The sequence below is a fragment of the Saccopteryx leptura genome, chromosome 6 (assembly GCF_036850995.1).
Source record: "Saccopteryx leptura isolate mSacLep1 chromosome 6, mSacLep1_pri_phased_curated, whole genome shotgun sequence".
NCBI lineage: Eukaryota > Metazoa > Chordata > Mammalia > Chiroptera > Emballonuridae > Saccopteryx > Saccopteryx leptura.
The window spans coordinates 55,817,789-55,833,980 of NC_089508.1; the positions used below are offsets into that span (position 1 = coordinate 55,817,789).

Consider the following 16,192-nt stretch of genomic DNA (forward strand, 5'->3'; position numbering starts at 1 on the left):
AATCACCCTGAGCATAAGCAAATTCTACTAAGATCATTAGGTCTATAATATTCATACAACATCAGGGTGGTTAACTCTTTCATGGACCAGTAAAACATTTCTGGCAGACCAGCAGTTGATAAACACTGATATACCCAATATTGTCTCCCTCAGGGAGAGAGAGAAGGTAGGTGGGAGAAAGAAGTTAGATAAAAGTGGAAACTGGTTTTTAAAACTGCAAACGTTAACGTGTATTCCCCTCTAGAGAAAGCTGTACTGAGACCTCAAGTTTCACTAGAAGTCTCCCTTTTATTTCTTTTATTATTTATTTATTTATTTATTTGAGAAAGATAGACAGGAAGGGAGAGAGATGAGAACCGTTGTCTCGTTGTTGTATCACTTTAGTTGTTTATTGATTGCTCCTCATATGTGACTTGACTGAGGGGCTCTAGCTGAGCCAGTGACCCTTTGCTCAAGCAAGCGACCTTGGGCTTCAAGCCCGCGACCTTGGGCTTCAAGCCAGCGACCTTTGGGCTCAAGCCAGCAACCATGGGCTTCAAGCCAACAACCTTTGGGCTCAAGCCAGTGACCATGGGATCACGTTGATGATTCCATGCTCAAGCCATTGACCCCACACTCAAGCTGCTGAGCCTAGCCTCATGCTGGTGACTTCAGGGGTTTGGAATCTGGGACCTCAGCGTCCCAGGTTGATGCTCTATCTACTGCACCACCATCAGTCAGACTAGAAGTCTCTGTTTTAGTTCTAAAACAAAAAAACAGCCATTCATTAGCTCTCTTTTGTCAACGTCTATTACTCCCCTTACTCTGAGGGAAGCTCCTCCTCCCTCTTGTTCTTTCCCTGCCCAATAACCCTCCCCTTCCTTGCTTTTCCTCTTCTCTCCTTTTCTCTCCATTGCCACCCTGTCCCCTCCCCATCCTCCAAGTTTGGATGGGGGAAGCTTGTAGTAAAGACTCCACTTTCACCTCACACTGAGTAACCCACCTGCCTACCTCTGGATTCTAAAAACACAGTTTTTATTTTGTTATTTCTCATGAGATTCTTGGTTTTTTAACCGCCTTGGGGATAGGGTCAAAGCAAAAATCACTGAGGTGTAGAGGGTCAGTATTAACCCAAGGTTGGGGCTGGAGGGGGGTTAAGCTGGGTGTTGGGGTCAAAGTGTAGCCTGTCCTCTGCCCGGGGCATTTAAATTTTCAGAAGTTGGCACTGGTGCATGTCTGAAAAAATCTATCTGGGGTCAGGGAGGGAGGGAGCAAAGTAAGGTGAAGTCCAGTGTCCCCTGACTCTGCAGAGTCTGCTCTGTCTGGACCTGGTGTGGAGAGCTGGGCAATCTCAAGAACTCAGGGGAGATTTGAGCACCCAGGACAGGAAGCAGGCAGGGCCCTGAATCCTTGATCTGAATCTTTGTAAATATCACTCCCTCAGTGAGAACCCAGGGCATTCTCCCCTGCCCAGTACACACTGGGCCTGCAGGTTCTAACAGGCATTGGCTGGGCCTTCCAAGGCTCTGACCTTCTTGGGAAGGAAACAGTTCCCCTCACAGAAGGTCCTATTCCCTCAGGAAGCCACCAAGGTGTAGCTTCAGCAGCCTTGGCCTGACCTGTCTTGTGGGGTCAGTTTGGCTCTGTTAAGACTCCTGCTCCTAAAGCTAAAGGTGAAGAATCAGAAGGTGGTGTTTCCAAATAAAGCAAACACTCACACTTTTCTTTATTAAGTCGAGATCACTCTCCCTTTCATTCTATGGTGCTTATTTCCCCCAACTTCCCTCTCCTGAGCCCCTCCAGACACTGCCATTTATAAACAAAGCACCAAGTCTTTAGGAGCAGTCAGGCTTGCTCCGAGAGAGGAGGGCAGGACAAGTTGCTCTGGATGTTGCTGCTTTTCAAGAACAAGTCTTGGATGCTGTGTCAGCACCGAGGCCCTACAGCCTTAGATGTACACTCTACAGCCTTGGTCTCCTTGAGCTTCCCAGAGTACTGTGCTGATGCCTCAAGTGAGGCTGAACGCTACAATAATAGGAAAAACCTCAGTTAGAAAGCTTTGGGGAGCAGAGCAGAAAATGCAGGGTATTGTGGGTATGATTCATTTGGGGGGAAGTGCAACTAAAACTTCTGGCCAAAGCAGGACTGCTCAGAGGCAGCAGCTCTTCTTTGGTGGCCTTGAGGATCAGCAGAGCGGCCTGTGTTTCTCCTGGTGAGCAGCGAGGAGGAACTCCTGATATTTGTACAACTTTACATTGCTGACCTCCAAGTGCTCTGCCTGGCTAAGTGGAAATGATCTTTTTTTTTTTTTTATTGATTGGTTTTAGAGAGACAGAGAGAGGAAGGAAGCAGAGAGTAGAAGAAAGAGGGAGAAGGAGGGATAGAGAATAAGAGGGAGAAAGAGGGAGCGGAAGGAAAGACATTCATCTATTGTTCCACTTAGTTTTGCATTCATTGGTGGCTTTCCTTTTGTGCCCTGACTCAAAATCGAACCCGCAACCTTGGTGTTTCAGGAAGTTGCTCACCATTGAGCTAACTGGCCAGGGCCTGAGTGCAAATAATCTGGCTTCTCTGTCTGAAATCCATGATTGCATTTTACTAGTGAACTCCTCAAACAAAATGCTGAAGGAAAACGTTCAGGGAAAAGGTATGACGTCTTCTGGATCTTAGCTCGAAGGCAATGCTTTCTTTGTTCCTTTTCATTATTACTCTAGTGAAAGGCTAGTGTAAATTTGGGTGTCACATACAAATTTGGTTTACCCATGGTTCTGCATATCTTTAGCTAATTGGTAATGCAGGGAGGTTAATCTTGGGACAGTTAACTCTGGTTGGGTCCATAGGAGGTTTCAGGAGTTCTGTGGACCTCCTGAAATTAATTGTATATGAATTTTTCTGTGTCCAAGCTTGTGAGCATTGTACTATATACATCAGATACTTGGAACGGTCTGGATTCTCCTGCCCCCCAAAGACCGAGAAGAGACTCAAAGATTCCTTAAGTTCATGGGAATTTAGGAGTAAGATGTCAATAAATGACTAAACTGAAACAAATCATGAAAGAGCAATATAGGGGCATGATTTTTAGTGATGTGGAGATAATACCAAAGAATTAATTAAATTATTCAAAGTGTGTATTCAAAGTGGGTGCCATAGGGGTCAGGAAAATGACTGGGAGTGTCAAGGACCGGGTTTTGGTGGTTTTTTTTTTTATTAAATAAAAAGCCTTGTAGAACCACCTGACTCTTCAAACCATGTACAAGTATATTTTGATAAAATTACCAATTAAGCCCTGGCCAGTTGGCTCAGTGGTAGAGCGTCGGCCTGGCGTGCAGGAGTCCCGGGTTTGATTCCCGGCCAGGGCACACAGGAGAAGCACCCATCTGCTTCTCCACCCCTCCCCCTCTCCTTCCTCTCTGTCTGTCTTTTCCCCTCCTGCAGCCAGGGCTCCATTGGAGCAAAGATGGCCCGGGCCCTGGGGATGGCTCTATGGCCTCTGCCTCAGGCACTGGAGTGGCTCTGGATGCAACAGAGCGATGCCCTAGAGGGGCAGAACATCGCCCCCTGGTGGGCATGCTGGGTGGATCCCGGTCGGGCACATGCGGGAGTCTGTCTGACTGCCTCCCCATTTCCAACTTCAGAAAAATAAAAAAAAAAAATAAAAAAAACAATTAATATTGAGAATTAAATAATTAAAAACACTGAAGCAAAGAAATGAAACAGAACAACAAAAATATGAGATTAAACCAGCTTAAAAAAAATAAAACAAAGCTCTCTTTTAATTTTTAAAAACCATAGCCTGGCCTGTGGTGGCACAGTGGATAAAGCATTGAGCTGGAACACTAAGGTCGTCTGTTTGAAACTCCGGGCTTGCCTAGTCAAGGCACATACAATAAGAAACTACTGCAAGTTGATGCTTCCTGGTCCTCTCCCCCCTTTTTGTTTTTCTCTCTTTTGCCTCTCTCTAAAAATCAATCAATAAAATCTTTAGCCCTGGCCGGTTGGCTCAGCAGTAGAGCGTCGACCTGGCGTGCGGGGGACCCGGGTTCGATTCCTGGCCAGGGCACATAGGAGAAGCGCCCATTTGCTTCTCCACCCCCCCCCTCCTTCCTCTCTGTCTCTCTCTTCCCCTCCCGCAGCCAAGGTTCCATTGGAGCAAAGATGGCCCGGGCGCTGGGGATGGCTCCTTGGCCTCTGCCCCAGGCGCTAGAGTGGCTCTGGTCACGGCAGAGCGACCCCCTGGAGGGGCAGAGCATCGCCCCCTGGTGGGCAGAGCGTCACCCCTGGTGGGCATGCCAGGTGGATCCCGGTTGGGCGCATGCGGGAGTCTGTCTGACTGTCTCTCCCCGTTTCCAGCTTCAGAAAAATACAAAATAAATAAATAAATAAAATCTTTAAAAAATTAAAAACGACCATGGACTTGAGTAGGAAAAGAAAGGAAGCGTAAAAACCTTTGTCTTCCCGCTGTTCCTTGTGGGCTAAGAACACGGGAACGTTGGGAGAAGCCAGGAGAGAGGGGCTGCTTCCAGGAGAAGAGTTGAATAGTCCCTTCACTGTGATGTGTCCCCGTAGACATCCTGATAGAGGTGGCGGGGAATGAGAGCCCAGCTCTGCAACCAGTGGTTAAAAAAACACGTTCTGATGTAGGAATGAAGGAGTTTTATGTGCGCAGGGAGCAGCCTGGGAAGCGGTGGGTGACTTTTCATTGTATTCCTGGCAGAATTTTTCCTACAAGTTCCTGCCATCCCTAGAATGTGATTCGGAGGAGGGCGGAGGCTCCCCCACAGAAACACCCTCTTGTTGAGATTAGTGCTCTCCTCTCTGGGTACTGATGTGAACTCTTCTCCAGGGTATGCTGTCAAGTGGGAAAAAGCAAGATGCAAAGCGTTGTTTCCAACAAGCCAACATTTCTGTGGGAAAGGAAGGGGGAGACTACAACTACAGAAGCGTGTGGTCATGCTGTGAGGGGTGTCCACCCACTGGGGAAACTGGCCGTTTCCAAGCAGGGCGATCCCGTGGGAGGAAGAGCTTGTACTGTCTCCCCTTCGGCAGCTTTGGGGTTAGAACCTTCTAAGTTTATTACTACTGAGCTAATAAAATTCAGCTTCTCTAAGATGTCTGGGGAAGCCTCCCCCCTCCCCCATGGACGCTGCGCACAGGTACTGTCTGTGCCGCCATGGTGAGCACAGCTGCTCGAAGGAGAAGCACTGCTCGCACGGGGACTCGGGAGCGCCACCTTTAGGTTCTGGGCTCCCACCTCCTTTTCAGTCTCACCCATTTCAAAATATAATCGGTTGTTTTTCTCTAACTTGTTCAAGCTCAGTTGTACTTACTTTGCTTTGTTTTGTTCTTTGCAGGATCCAAGTGGACCTATTTTGGTAAGTACAGACCTTAACTATTTTTTATGAAATGGCCTTGCTTCATGAGACAGCCAGAAATGTCATGATCTATGGAGAGTCTTTTGTGGGGTTGAGGAGAGCAGTTCTGATATGGTTAAAAGGGCACAAAGGCCTGTCTACAGAATGGCTCTGTACAGGTAGCAGACTGCGCTTTCCCCATGCCAACGAGACTGCTCTGTGCACTTGAACTTTGACCAAACCTCCCACGTGAAGATACCCTGGGTACTTCCACACTGCCAGGGCCCTGGGCAAGAGGGAGCCTTTCTCTTCCGCAGGACATTTATCCTCCAACAAACAGAGAATAAAGGCTCCTTTCTGAAAGTTTGGCTCAGGCCTCAGAACTCAAGCTGTCGGTATGTCTAGAGTTAACATCTTCTTGCCCTATTTGTAAGCAAGCAATAGACGAAGTGGAGATGGTCAGTTCTTAGTAAAAGAGAGACACTTGTCTTAAATGGGGAGAGAATGATATCAATTGTGCAACAGGGTTTCTGTGGGTTTGGGTCAAGAGTGACATTGGCCACTTGCAGGTCTGTAAGACCAGCAGCTTGAAATCAGCTTAACTGGTGTATTGCAGTGAATTGGAAACCTGGTCATAAGCTAGAGTGGGAATGGGAGGCCAAGCAACTGGATCCTCCGGCAAGTGCAGGAACGTTAATACAGTGGTCCCCCCTTATCTGCAGTTTCACTTTCTGTGGTTTCAGTTATCCAAGGTCAACCACAGTCTGAAAATATTAAATGGAAAATTCCAGAAATAAACAATTCATCGGTTTCAAATTGCGCGCCATTTTGAGTACAGTGATGAAATTTCTAGCCGTCCCTCTCTGTCCCGTCCGGGATATGAATCATTCCTTTGTCCAGTACATCCACACTGCATGTGCTACCCGCCTGTTAGTCACTCAGTGGCTGCTTTGTTTATGGGGGGTGGGGGGAAAGACCACATGCACATAACTTTGGATACAGTACTATAATTGTATGGGATACAGTACTGTAATTGTTTTATTATTATTTTTTGTTAATCTCTTACTGTGCTTAATTTATAAACTAAAATTTATCAAAGGTATGTATGTATAGGAAAAACATAATTTGTAAAGGGTTTGGTACTATGTGTAAGTTTAGACATCTACTGGGGGATTTGGAATGTATCCCCCATGAATAAGGAGGGAATGCTGTAATGTCCTGTTAGGACAGAGTCACAAGGGACTTTCAAGATAGCTTGTTATGGTGAGCAAGAGGGTAGAACTGGGCTCACTGGCTCAGGAGGGGTGGTGACAAACCAGGGAAGTTGATTACAGGCAGTCTCCAGGTTATGAATGAGATAGGTTTTGTAGGTTTGAAAATGTTCAAGTAATTATATGAACAGAAAGGTAAAAATAAATACTTATGTTAAGACAAACATCTGTCCAATGTGCATGTAATAGGTAAATGTACCTGTTCCAACTTACACACAAATTCAACTTTGGAGCAAACTTTTTATAAAAACCGCCCACTTTTGCAGTGCTGGTCAACCTGGTCCCTACCGCCCACTAGTGGGCAGTCCAGCTTTCATGGTGGGCCAATCGCAGGCTGTTTGGTTGGGGGGGGGGGGTAGGGACCAGGTTGACCAGCACTGCAAAAGTGGGCGGTTTTTATAAAAAGTTTGAAGACCCCTGGTTGGGAGCAGAATACAGAGAAAGACCTGGCTTAGATTTGAAAAAGTTAGCCTTTGGATGTTTGGTAGCATAAGAGGCATAGAAAAGTCATCAAACTAATCAATCAGTTACCTACAAGCCAAGGTCTTCTTGGCTCTAGCATTTTATAGCTCCATCATTACTAACATTCCTTATGTACTTATTAGGTAGAAAGCATTGCTGCTAAGTAGGTGGGTAATTAGAAGGATAGGCTGTGGTCTATAGCTGGGAATTACTTAAGACTGACAACAGAAAGCAGAATATAATAGGTAATAATAATAGATAATAAATGCTTCAGTTCTCTGATGGTTCAGAGAAGGATGAGAATGCTAGGGCTGCATAGTCAAGGGAGGCTTCCTGGAGGAGGAAGGCTTTTACCTGGACCTTGAAGAATGGGAGGATTCAGTGTGACAGGGTAGAAGTGCTATTGTCCAAGATGATGATGGCATCACATGAGCAGAGGCAAGAAAGAACAAGGTGATATTTGAGGGAAATCATGTAGAGAAGGAGTTATAGGGGAGTGATGGACTCTAAGGTCAAAAAGATAGGTTCGGTCAAACAGAGGAGGCATTGTAGGCAGGCCAGAACCTTCCCACTTCGTCTCATAGAAGGAGGGGCAGGGCAGGGAGTAGTCTGTGTTTTAAGGAGAGTAATTTGGTGGTGGGGGCTGAGAGGGAGGTAAGGATGAGGCAAAAAGGTGTTTGGCCTTTGTAGCAATATCATTCTGCTTTAACATCCATTTTTTGATGACAGCAGAAAGAGCAAAGGAAAGGGCAGGGCAAGAGGCCCCACAAAGGAAGAACAGAGTCAGGGCCTTAGGCTGCTTGGGCAGGTGTAGTGGGCGGGAGGTGGCAAGAGCAGTGCTGGCACGGAAAGAAGGCGGGGCTCGGGTCCTGGGCCTTATTCCATGTGATCTTGAATAAGCCACAGGAGCCCTCTGGGCTCACTTTCCCCTACCTATAACCTGGGGAAGACGCTGTCAAGATCAGTATCCCTCCAACTATGGCTTGTGTCCCTTATATCAGAACCACCTGGAATGCTCTCCAAGTATGCAGATTTCTGGGACTTAGCCAGGACCTGGGGAAGGGAGGGAACCTGAAAAGCTTGTCTATTTCACGTACTTCCCAAGTGACTCTTACTCACACTCTTCTGGAGAACCACTGACGGGATGATTCCCAAGACCTTTCTAGCCTAGTCAGGGGTAACTTGCCCTACCTTTTCTACTGGCCTCTGAGGTATAATGGAAACACAACTCAAATCTCTCCAGGGCTCCTTGCCTCTGACAGCTCCCACCCCGCTCCCAAGGGCAGAGTGTGATAGATTCAGAGAACGTAGAGTCAAGAAGTTGTGGGAGGAAGATCTTTTTTTTTTTTTTTTTTTTTTTTTTTTTTCTGAAGCTGGAAATGGGGAGGCAGTCAGACAGACTCCTGCATGTGCCTGACTGGGATCCACCCAGCATGCCCACCAGGGGGCGATGCTCTGCCCCTCTGGGGCATCGCTCTGTTGCATCCAGAGCCACTCTAGCGCCTGAGGCAGAGGCCATGGAGCCATCCTCAGCGCCCGGGCCATCTTTGCTCCAATGAAGCCTTGGCTGCGGGAGGGGAAGAGAGAGACAGAGAGGAAGGAGAGGGGGAGGGGTGGAGAAGCAGATGGGTGCTTCTCCTGTGTGCCCTGGCCGGGAATTGAACCCGGGACTTCCACACGCCAGGCCGACACGGGAGGAAGATCTTACTGCCCCTTAGTCGTGACATGGTGTTCCCCAAAGGAGGGCCTCCCTTTCCAGCCATACTGACTAGTTCAGAAGCATTTCCTCCTGATTATTAGCACTGGCCAGCCATCTGTCCCTCTGTCCTGCACAATTAAAGCAGCTCTTTGCTGAGGAAGCAGAGGGCAGAGTCTAATGATGCACACCATGAGTGTGGAGGGGTATTGAACACAAAGGCAAATCTGGCTTTTCATTAGTGAAATGAGCACATGTGATATGGAGTTAGCCCTCAGTGGGGGCCAGTGAAGGAACACGGAGGGAGGACAACTGAGGAGGCAGACACGTCCTGGCTGGAAGCTGGCACCTGGGCGCAGAGTCGCGTAGGTGAACAGAGGACCTAGCGTAGGCACTGGGAAAAAAATCTGTTTCCAAGCAGTAAGGGCTGCACGGAATGGGGCAAGTCCAACCAATGCTATGTGGTTTTCCCAGGGTGCAGACCTCAGCTACTTCGCGTGTAGATGCTGCTGAGTCATCCTGATCCAGGGACCTCCTGCCGCCTGGATCACATGGCAGGGCTTCCAGAAGCACATGGAGAGAGAACTCTACCCCCATGCCCCTCCACACTGAGTCACCTCTCAGATGCCCGCCCTGGAGACAGGGGGACCCTCTGACAGCTAAGGGCAGGGGGCACTCATTCTCTGTGTCCTCCTTCTGGGTGGCTAAAGCGGCAGCTGGGCAGCTGCTGGGCTTAGAGCTGCTGAGTGGGCCCTGCCCCTGGAAATCAGTGCCAATCAGTCCTGCTGGGAGTTACCTAAGGCTCACAATTCTGAAGGAGCCCTGGTGGCTTCATCAACTCTGAACCGGAGGGCAGCTGTAAGTCAGGTTGTCATTTGAGCTGAGGATAACCTCCGGCCGACTATTCTTTTAGGAGTCAGGAGAGTGGGTGCCCTCAGGGCAGGAGGTGGCTGGCAGGAGGCATGAGGAGAGGTGCTGGTCATGTTCAGGTTGTGAAAACCCATCCTGCTGCTCACTTATGATCCAGGCATGTCTCTGTATGTATATTCTAGTCGATAAAAGAGTTGACAAATTCCAGTTGGCTCGAGAGTCATCCTTACCCTGATCGTTTTTCTTGGGGAAGGGCTAAGAAAACTAGCAAATGAAAAATATCCCTTAGTGTGTTCAAAACAACAGAGCAACCAAAAAGAATGACTCTTACGGAATTAACAACCCAAGAACATGTCACGTGAGCAGAGAATGGGTACCACGCTCCATCCTGAGGGTGACCAGACATCACTTTGGTGTTCCTCAGATGTGAGCTAGTTCAGAAATCAACAAATATCACTGTTTTCTAGAGATTTGAGGCAAAGAACACCCTTAAACCCTCAAAGGAGAAGGGATAAAAAGGGGCCAAGGCAGCCAAGCTCACCTCCTGGATGGTGAGAGAGCCTCACCTTTCCCCTAGTTAGGGCCCAGTGAGGCAACCGCTTGACCAGCCCTTCCACCTGCTGCAGGGAACACTGGAGGATGGTGGCTTGGCCTGGGGGTGCCAGGCAGCAGGATGCAGCCACTCCCAGACCCTCCTGCCCACGTGCTCAGCAGTGGCTGGACAGCCTTCAGCTCTGGTAGGACACCATGTGACCCAGGAATGCCACAGCATTTCTCATGCTGCTCTCTTTTCCCTCAGACTGTGGATTCTCTGTCTTAAAGAATTGCCTTGATGCAGTGGATAGAGCATCAGGCTGGGATGCAGAAGACCCAGGTTTGAAACCCCGAGGTCTCTGGCTTGAGTGCAGGCTCATCCGGCTTGAGCATGGGCTCACCAGCTTGAGCGTGGGGTTGTTGGCTTGAGTGTGGGATCATAGACATGACCCATGGTCGCTGGCTTGAGCCCAAAGGTCACTGGCTTGAAGCCCAAGGTTGCTGGCTTGAGCAAGGGGTCACTCGCTCTGCTGTAAACCCCCCCCCATCAAGGCACATATGAAAAACCAATCAATGAACAACTAAGGTGCCACAACGAAGAATTGATACTTCTCATCTCTCTCCCTTCCTGCCTGTCTGTCCCTCTCTCTGTCTCTCCCTGTCTCTGTCACACACACACACACACACACACACACACACACACACACACACACACACAAAGGAATAATTGCCTTTGGGCCTGATCTGTGGTGGCACAGTGGATAAAGCATAGCTCTGGAATGCTGAGATCGCGGGTTCAAAACTCTGGGCTTGCCCGGTCAAGGCACATATAAGAGTTGATGCTTCCTTCTCCTCCTCCCTTCTCTCTCTCTCTCTCTCTCCCTTTCTCCTCTCTGAAATGAATGAAGTCTAAAATGAATCAATAAAGTCTTTAAAAATTTTTTTAATTGCCTTTGGGGCCCTGACTGGGTTGCTCAGGGGATGAGCATTGTCCCCGCGGTCCAAGGTCACAGGTTTGATCCCCAGTCAGGGCACACATGAGAAGCAGTCAATGAGTGCACAGCTAAATGGAACAACTAAGTGGAACAATAAGTTGATGCTTCACTTTCTCTCTCTCTTACCCCTGACCCCTCTCTCAAATCAATGGAAAAATTAAAAAATAATAATGATAATTGCCTTTGGGAATCAGGAAAGGATTCTCTATGGGGCAAACATTATTGGCTGGCCAGGCTTCTGGCTTCCACCTCCCCCCACCTTCTGTCCTGAATCTGCTGGAACATTAAATGGCTACAAGTGACCTTTTCCTGGGACTTGGGACATCCTTCCAAGCCCTTCCCAAACTCGGAGAACCAGACACGAAACACATGGAAGGAGGCTGAGAGGAAAAACTCTTTCCTTTCTGTTCTTTAGAAGTGATGAAGGGACCATGTGACCACACACTGAAATGCAGTATGAGCTTCAGGCCAAGTTAGAGCCTAAAGGGAGAACTCAGAACGGCAGTCAGGCAGCACGTGCAATTCAAAGGCTGCTTGAATTAAGGAGGGCACTTGTTCTCCCCCAGGCAGAGAGGTTGAACCAACAAAAACACCCCAGTGACATCTCTCCCACTCCAGCTGCCCTTCTGAGGATGAATAAGGAGAGGCCCAGGCATTCAGGGGAGAGAGCAAGCAAAGACCAGAGCGTGTTTTTCATACCAGGAAATCCTTAGCCCTGTGTCTTGGGGCTGTCCCCTGTGGCTGGCAATCCAACAAACTACCATTTATTAGCTCTGAGTTATAGTTCCAGTCACTTGTAACTGGAGTGGTGATGTGCCTCGTCTGAGTAGATGTAGTGTGATTCACCCCCTGGTAATTATTTCTCATCTTTCCTGAGTTGCAGCATTGAGGTTTGTGAGTTCTGGAGGATCTTGGCCTGTAGCTGCCCAAATATAGCCATCCCTTAACAACTGGGTAAAAAGATAGGGAAGCTAGCACTAGTTCCTAAGGCAGGCGTGGTGTTGGGGGGCCGGGTGAGGCAGAAAACCAGGAGGAAGAAGTGTAAAGAGTAGAGCGCCCCAAACCCGGCAGACCTCCATGGGAATATCTGCTAGGTCACTTTCTGGATGAATGACCCTAGGAAAGTAACTCAACCTCTCTGAAATCTCGGTTTTTCTCAACTACACCATGGGAGTAATAGTATCTATCTCAGTGGTTCTCAAACTGTGGTCCCCAGACCAGCAACATCAGCATCACCTGGGTGTCAGAAGCCCTTCCCAAACACTAAGCATTAGAAGTGAAATACATTTAAAGGGGTTGGGAGTAAAAGCCAAACCATTCATCTCCTGATCTTCAGCAGAAGTAAGATCACCATGTGTGACTTGGTTAGAAATGCAAATTCGTGGCCTGTTGCAGATGGATCAAAAACTCTGAGGCAGAGCCAGTAATCTAGTTTAACGAGGCCACTGCAGCTCACTCAAGCTGGAGAACTAACTGCTTCATAGAGTTGTGGTGAGGATTAAATAATACAGCAGGATTAGATAAGGTATACATTGAATAAGATGCCTTAGGAACTAAACTCATTTATATCAATTAGCCTGTGGTTAAAACTGGTTTCATTATATGTCATTTCTCTTAAAAACCTATGCACCAGGTCAGGTGAGGACTTGCTGTATTCAGAAAGAGGCTAACGGCTGGCACATTGTAAGCAATCAGTAAAACTAATCTTTCCCTTCATCTCAAAGTTATGGTAAAATTAGATTAGCTAATTTGTAGGAAAATGCATGTATACTCTATAATCCCAAATAAACGTGAGCTTTGTTAGAAAGGATCTGCTTCTCTGTATCATTCCAGTTTTAGTACTTGTGTGTCGAAGCAAGCACTCCATGCTTTTCTGAATTGCCTGAGTTTCTATCAGCAAGGAGATACTCCTGTTATAGTCTGAACAAAGGGTGTTCCTTTGCGAGAAAGAAACGGGTTGAATGAAAAGACGAGTTCTAAGCCTCACAAGGGCATTGCAGACCACAATGTTTTTTCTAGCCTTGTCCATCCGACCAGGGTGAAGTCAGACCTAAGCTCCCTGGTGCCTCCCTGGCCTCTAGGGACTGGATGTCCAGTTCCACAGCCATGGCCGCTTCCGCCATGCAACTGAAGTCAGGGGAGAGGAGGCCAAGTCCCCAGCCTCCCCACCTCGCCCATGGTGGCTGTGCCCCATTCACACCTGGGCCTCTGGGCTAAGCCTTGACCTAGGGCTCAGGAGTGAAGGCCTGAACCTGGGAAGAAACCTGGGTCTCTGAGCTACATAAGCCCAGCCCCGTGCAGGGACCCTCACCGACCAGAGGCAGAGTAAAGCCTTGGAACTGCAAAGTGAGAGCTGGCTTTGGGACCGGGAGTCAGCCCTGCCAGGCCTCTAGCTGTGCTCAAACTTGCCCTTTTTGCTTCCTGCTAGTCTGGAACCCAGGCATTCAGGTGAGGGCAGGGCACAGCCCTCCAGGTGCCAGTTAATGCCCTCGGTAGCCCTTCCCCGGCACACAGAGAGGCGCCCTGGGGTAAACCAGCTCAAAGGAAAGATTTAAAATAAGGAGGTTGAATTCAAAGCAGGTGTGTGAAGGCAGCTCCAGGCAGGTAGTAAAAAGTCTGGTTTCTAGGAGGAAGAGAATGGATCAGAGGTTGTTTCAGTCTCCTTGGAGGGAGTAGGGACCCCTTTCTTGGTCTGTTACTGTCTTCCTGTGCAGTGGCAGCCGGAGGGTGCAGGACGCAGGCACCGCGGTGGAGCTCAGGAGCACAGCCAGACTCCTCTACGGGCTGCGCCTTATGGCCAAGAAAGAGAGCACCTGTTGCAGACTAAGATCATATTTCATTGGTTCTCAGATATATACTTTGTCTACATTTTAGCATCTCTGAACTTGGGATATATCTTATCATCAGTAGCATCTAGAAACCAGGGAATATGGTAGTTGTCTCACACTCACTCACTGAGAAGCACCCTGTTAGGTGCTAAGAACACAAAGAAAGTACTTGAAATGATTAATTTCAACAATTAAATAGTGAAAACAGTGGTGGCAAAAAAATAGTGTAAAAATAATACTAGTTTGCATACTGTTCAACATGCATACAAGAAAGATGGGGAAAATTAGATTTTTATTTCTTCTTTTCCAAGTGAAAGGAGAGGGAGATAGAGAGAGAGTCTCGCATGCATCCCGACGGGATCCACCTGGCAGCCCTCGTCTGGGGCAGATACTCTGCCCATCTGGGGCCATGCTCACAACTGAGCTATTTTTAGCACCTGAGGTGGAGTTTCCATGTAGTCATCCTCAACGCCTGGAGTCAACTTGCTCAAACCAACTGAGCCATGGCTGCGGGAGAGGATGGGAAGGGGAGAGAGAGAAAGAGAAAGAGAGAAAGAGAAGGGTTGGGGGAAAAGCAGATGGTTGCTTCTCCTGTGTGCCCTGACCAGGAATAAAACCCAGGATATCCACATGCCAGGTTGATACTCTACTACTAAGCCAACTGGCCAGGGCCAAAAATTAGATTTTGAGCTATAACTTTTTCCAATCTTTAGTCAATTCATAGTTCATATATACTTTTTGATGATGTTCAATCAGTATTATAAATGTTTATAAACAAAGCAAGTTGAGTGCTACTTTTTTATTTAACAAAAGTATCCCTTTAAGGAACAAGCTTTCCAATGACCTGACAAGCATCTGATTTATGCCAACCAGGAAGGAACAAATAGCAGCTGCCACCTCCTTCTGTCTAAAGGTTGTGTCTATAACTGGTGTAACTCTGAATGAAATGGTTCTTTCAGCTCATCTTAACTTCTTAACTTCTTAAATGATTTTGCAATCATTAACTTGTGACTGACTAGTTCAGCTATGTGACTTTTGGGAGAAGTGGCTGAGATCTTCCCAGATTTGCTTGCAGGTTTAAGGCAAATGGCTTGTGCTGCCCCCACCTTCTAGGACAGGTGGCTCAGGAAAGGCTCCTTAGATATGCTGAAAGTGAGATTTACTTATAGCGGGAAAGTTACATTGGCACATGGCACCTGATACTTTCATAGGGCGGTGACTCCTTTGTGCCCCGTCTTCTGAGAATTACATGAGAAGAGGAGGAAGGAGAAGAGGTGACTCTGAAGGTTGTGTAACAAAGAGGTTTTGTAGCAAGTCTGAGGCGTGCAAAGGATTATTTGCCCTCTGGCTTTGGCCACCAGGAAGCCCAGAGGCAAATCAGTGGCCCCAACTTGAGTAACTGTCTCCTGTGACCTGCATATCTAAAGAGTCTCTCTTGCCTTCTAGTTTAGAGGGATTTTTCCTGGTCCTGAGCCAAAATGTTACAGCTTAGACTGCAGGAATTTATTTCTAGAAGATGCACCCTACATTCTTATCCTTCTTTTTTTCTGTCCCCCTTCAAGGATACCATTGTTTAAAAGATCTGTTTTTAACAAATTAATATACAAATAAAATAGTTAATTTTCTACATTTATTATTCATCAAAGACAGATATAAAAAAAAACAACAAGTTTTTGAGCATCCCAAGATAACTGGTACACATTCATTCCACAAATATTAAGTAAACACTAAGTGCCAAGTGTTGGACTAGTTGCTAAGGAAATGATGACTTAGATATGGTGCCTGTCATTATGGGCCTGAGAATCTCATAGGAGACGGTAAATTAGACAGGGTCTTACACCACAGAGCGACAAAGCACGGAAGAGAGCGACCTCACCTGGTGTTTTTAGGAAAGGACTAGAGCGGGCTTCCTGGCGGAGGTGATGTCTAATCTGAGACTTCCAAACTGGAGGACACATAAGAGCTAGCCAGGCAAAGGGAAGGGATGCAAGGGCATTTGTGCAATGATCACCTAGGCTTGTACATTCTGGGGACTACCCAGGACCTCAGTGAGGAGGGAAGGGGCTGGAGAGATGGGCCAGGGCCAGAGTATGGGGAGCTCATGAGTCAGACTGAGGAGCTGGGACCTCATTCTGAGGCAGCAGGGGATTGCTGGGGCATTCTAGAACACCGAGGTGATCAGGTATGTGTTTTTAGAAGGATCAGC

The 16,192-nt window shown here is 47.6% G+C and overlaps 1 protein-coding gene across 1 annotated transcript in view; it reads left to right on the forward strand.

Moving 5' to 3' along the window:
* The window catches only part of CA12 (carbonic anhydrase 12), a 65,984-nt gene that overhangs the window by 1,584 nt on the left and 48,208 nt on the right, over positions 1-16,192 (forward strand). Inside the window, exon 2 of the mRNA XM_066344296.1 lies at positions 5,331-5,351. Coding sequence (XP_066200393.1) covers positions 5,331-5,351 — 21 coding nt within the window. The remainder of the gene's footprint in view (positions 1-5,330; positions 5,352-16,192) is intronic.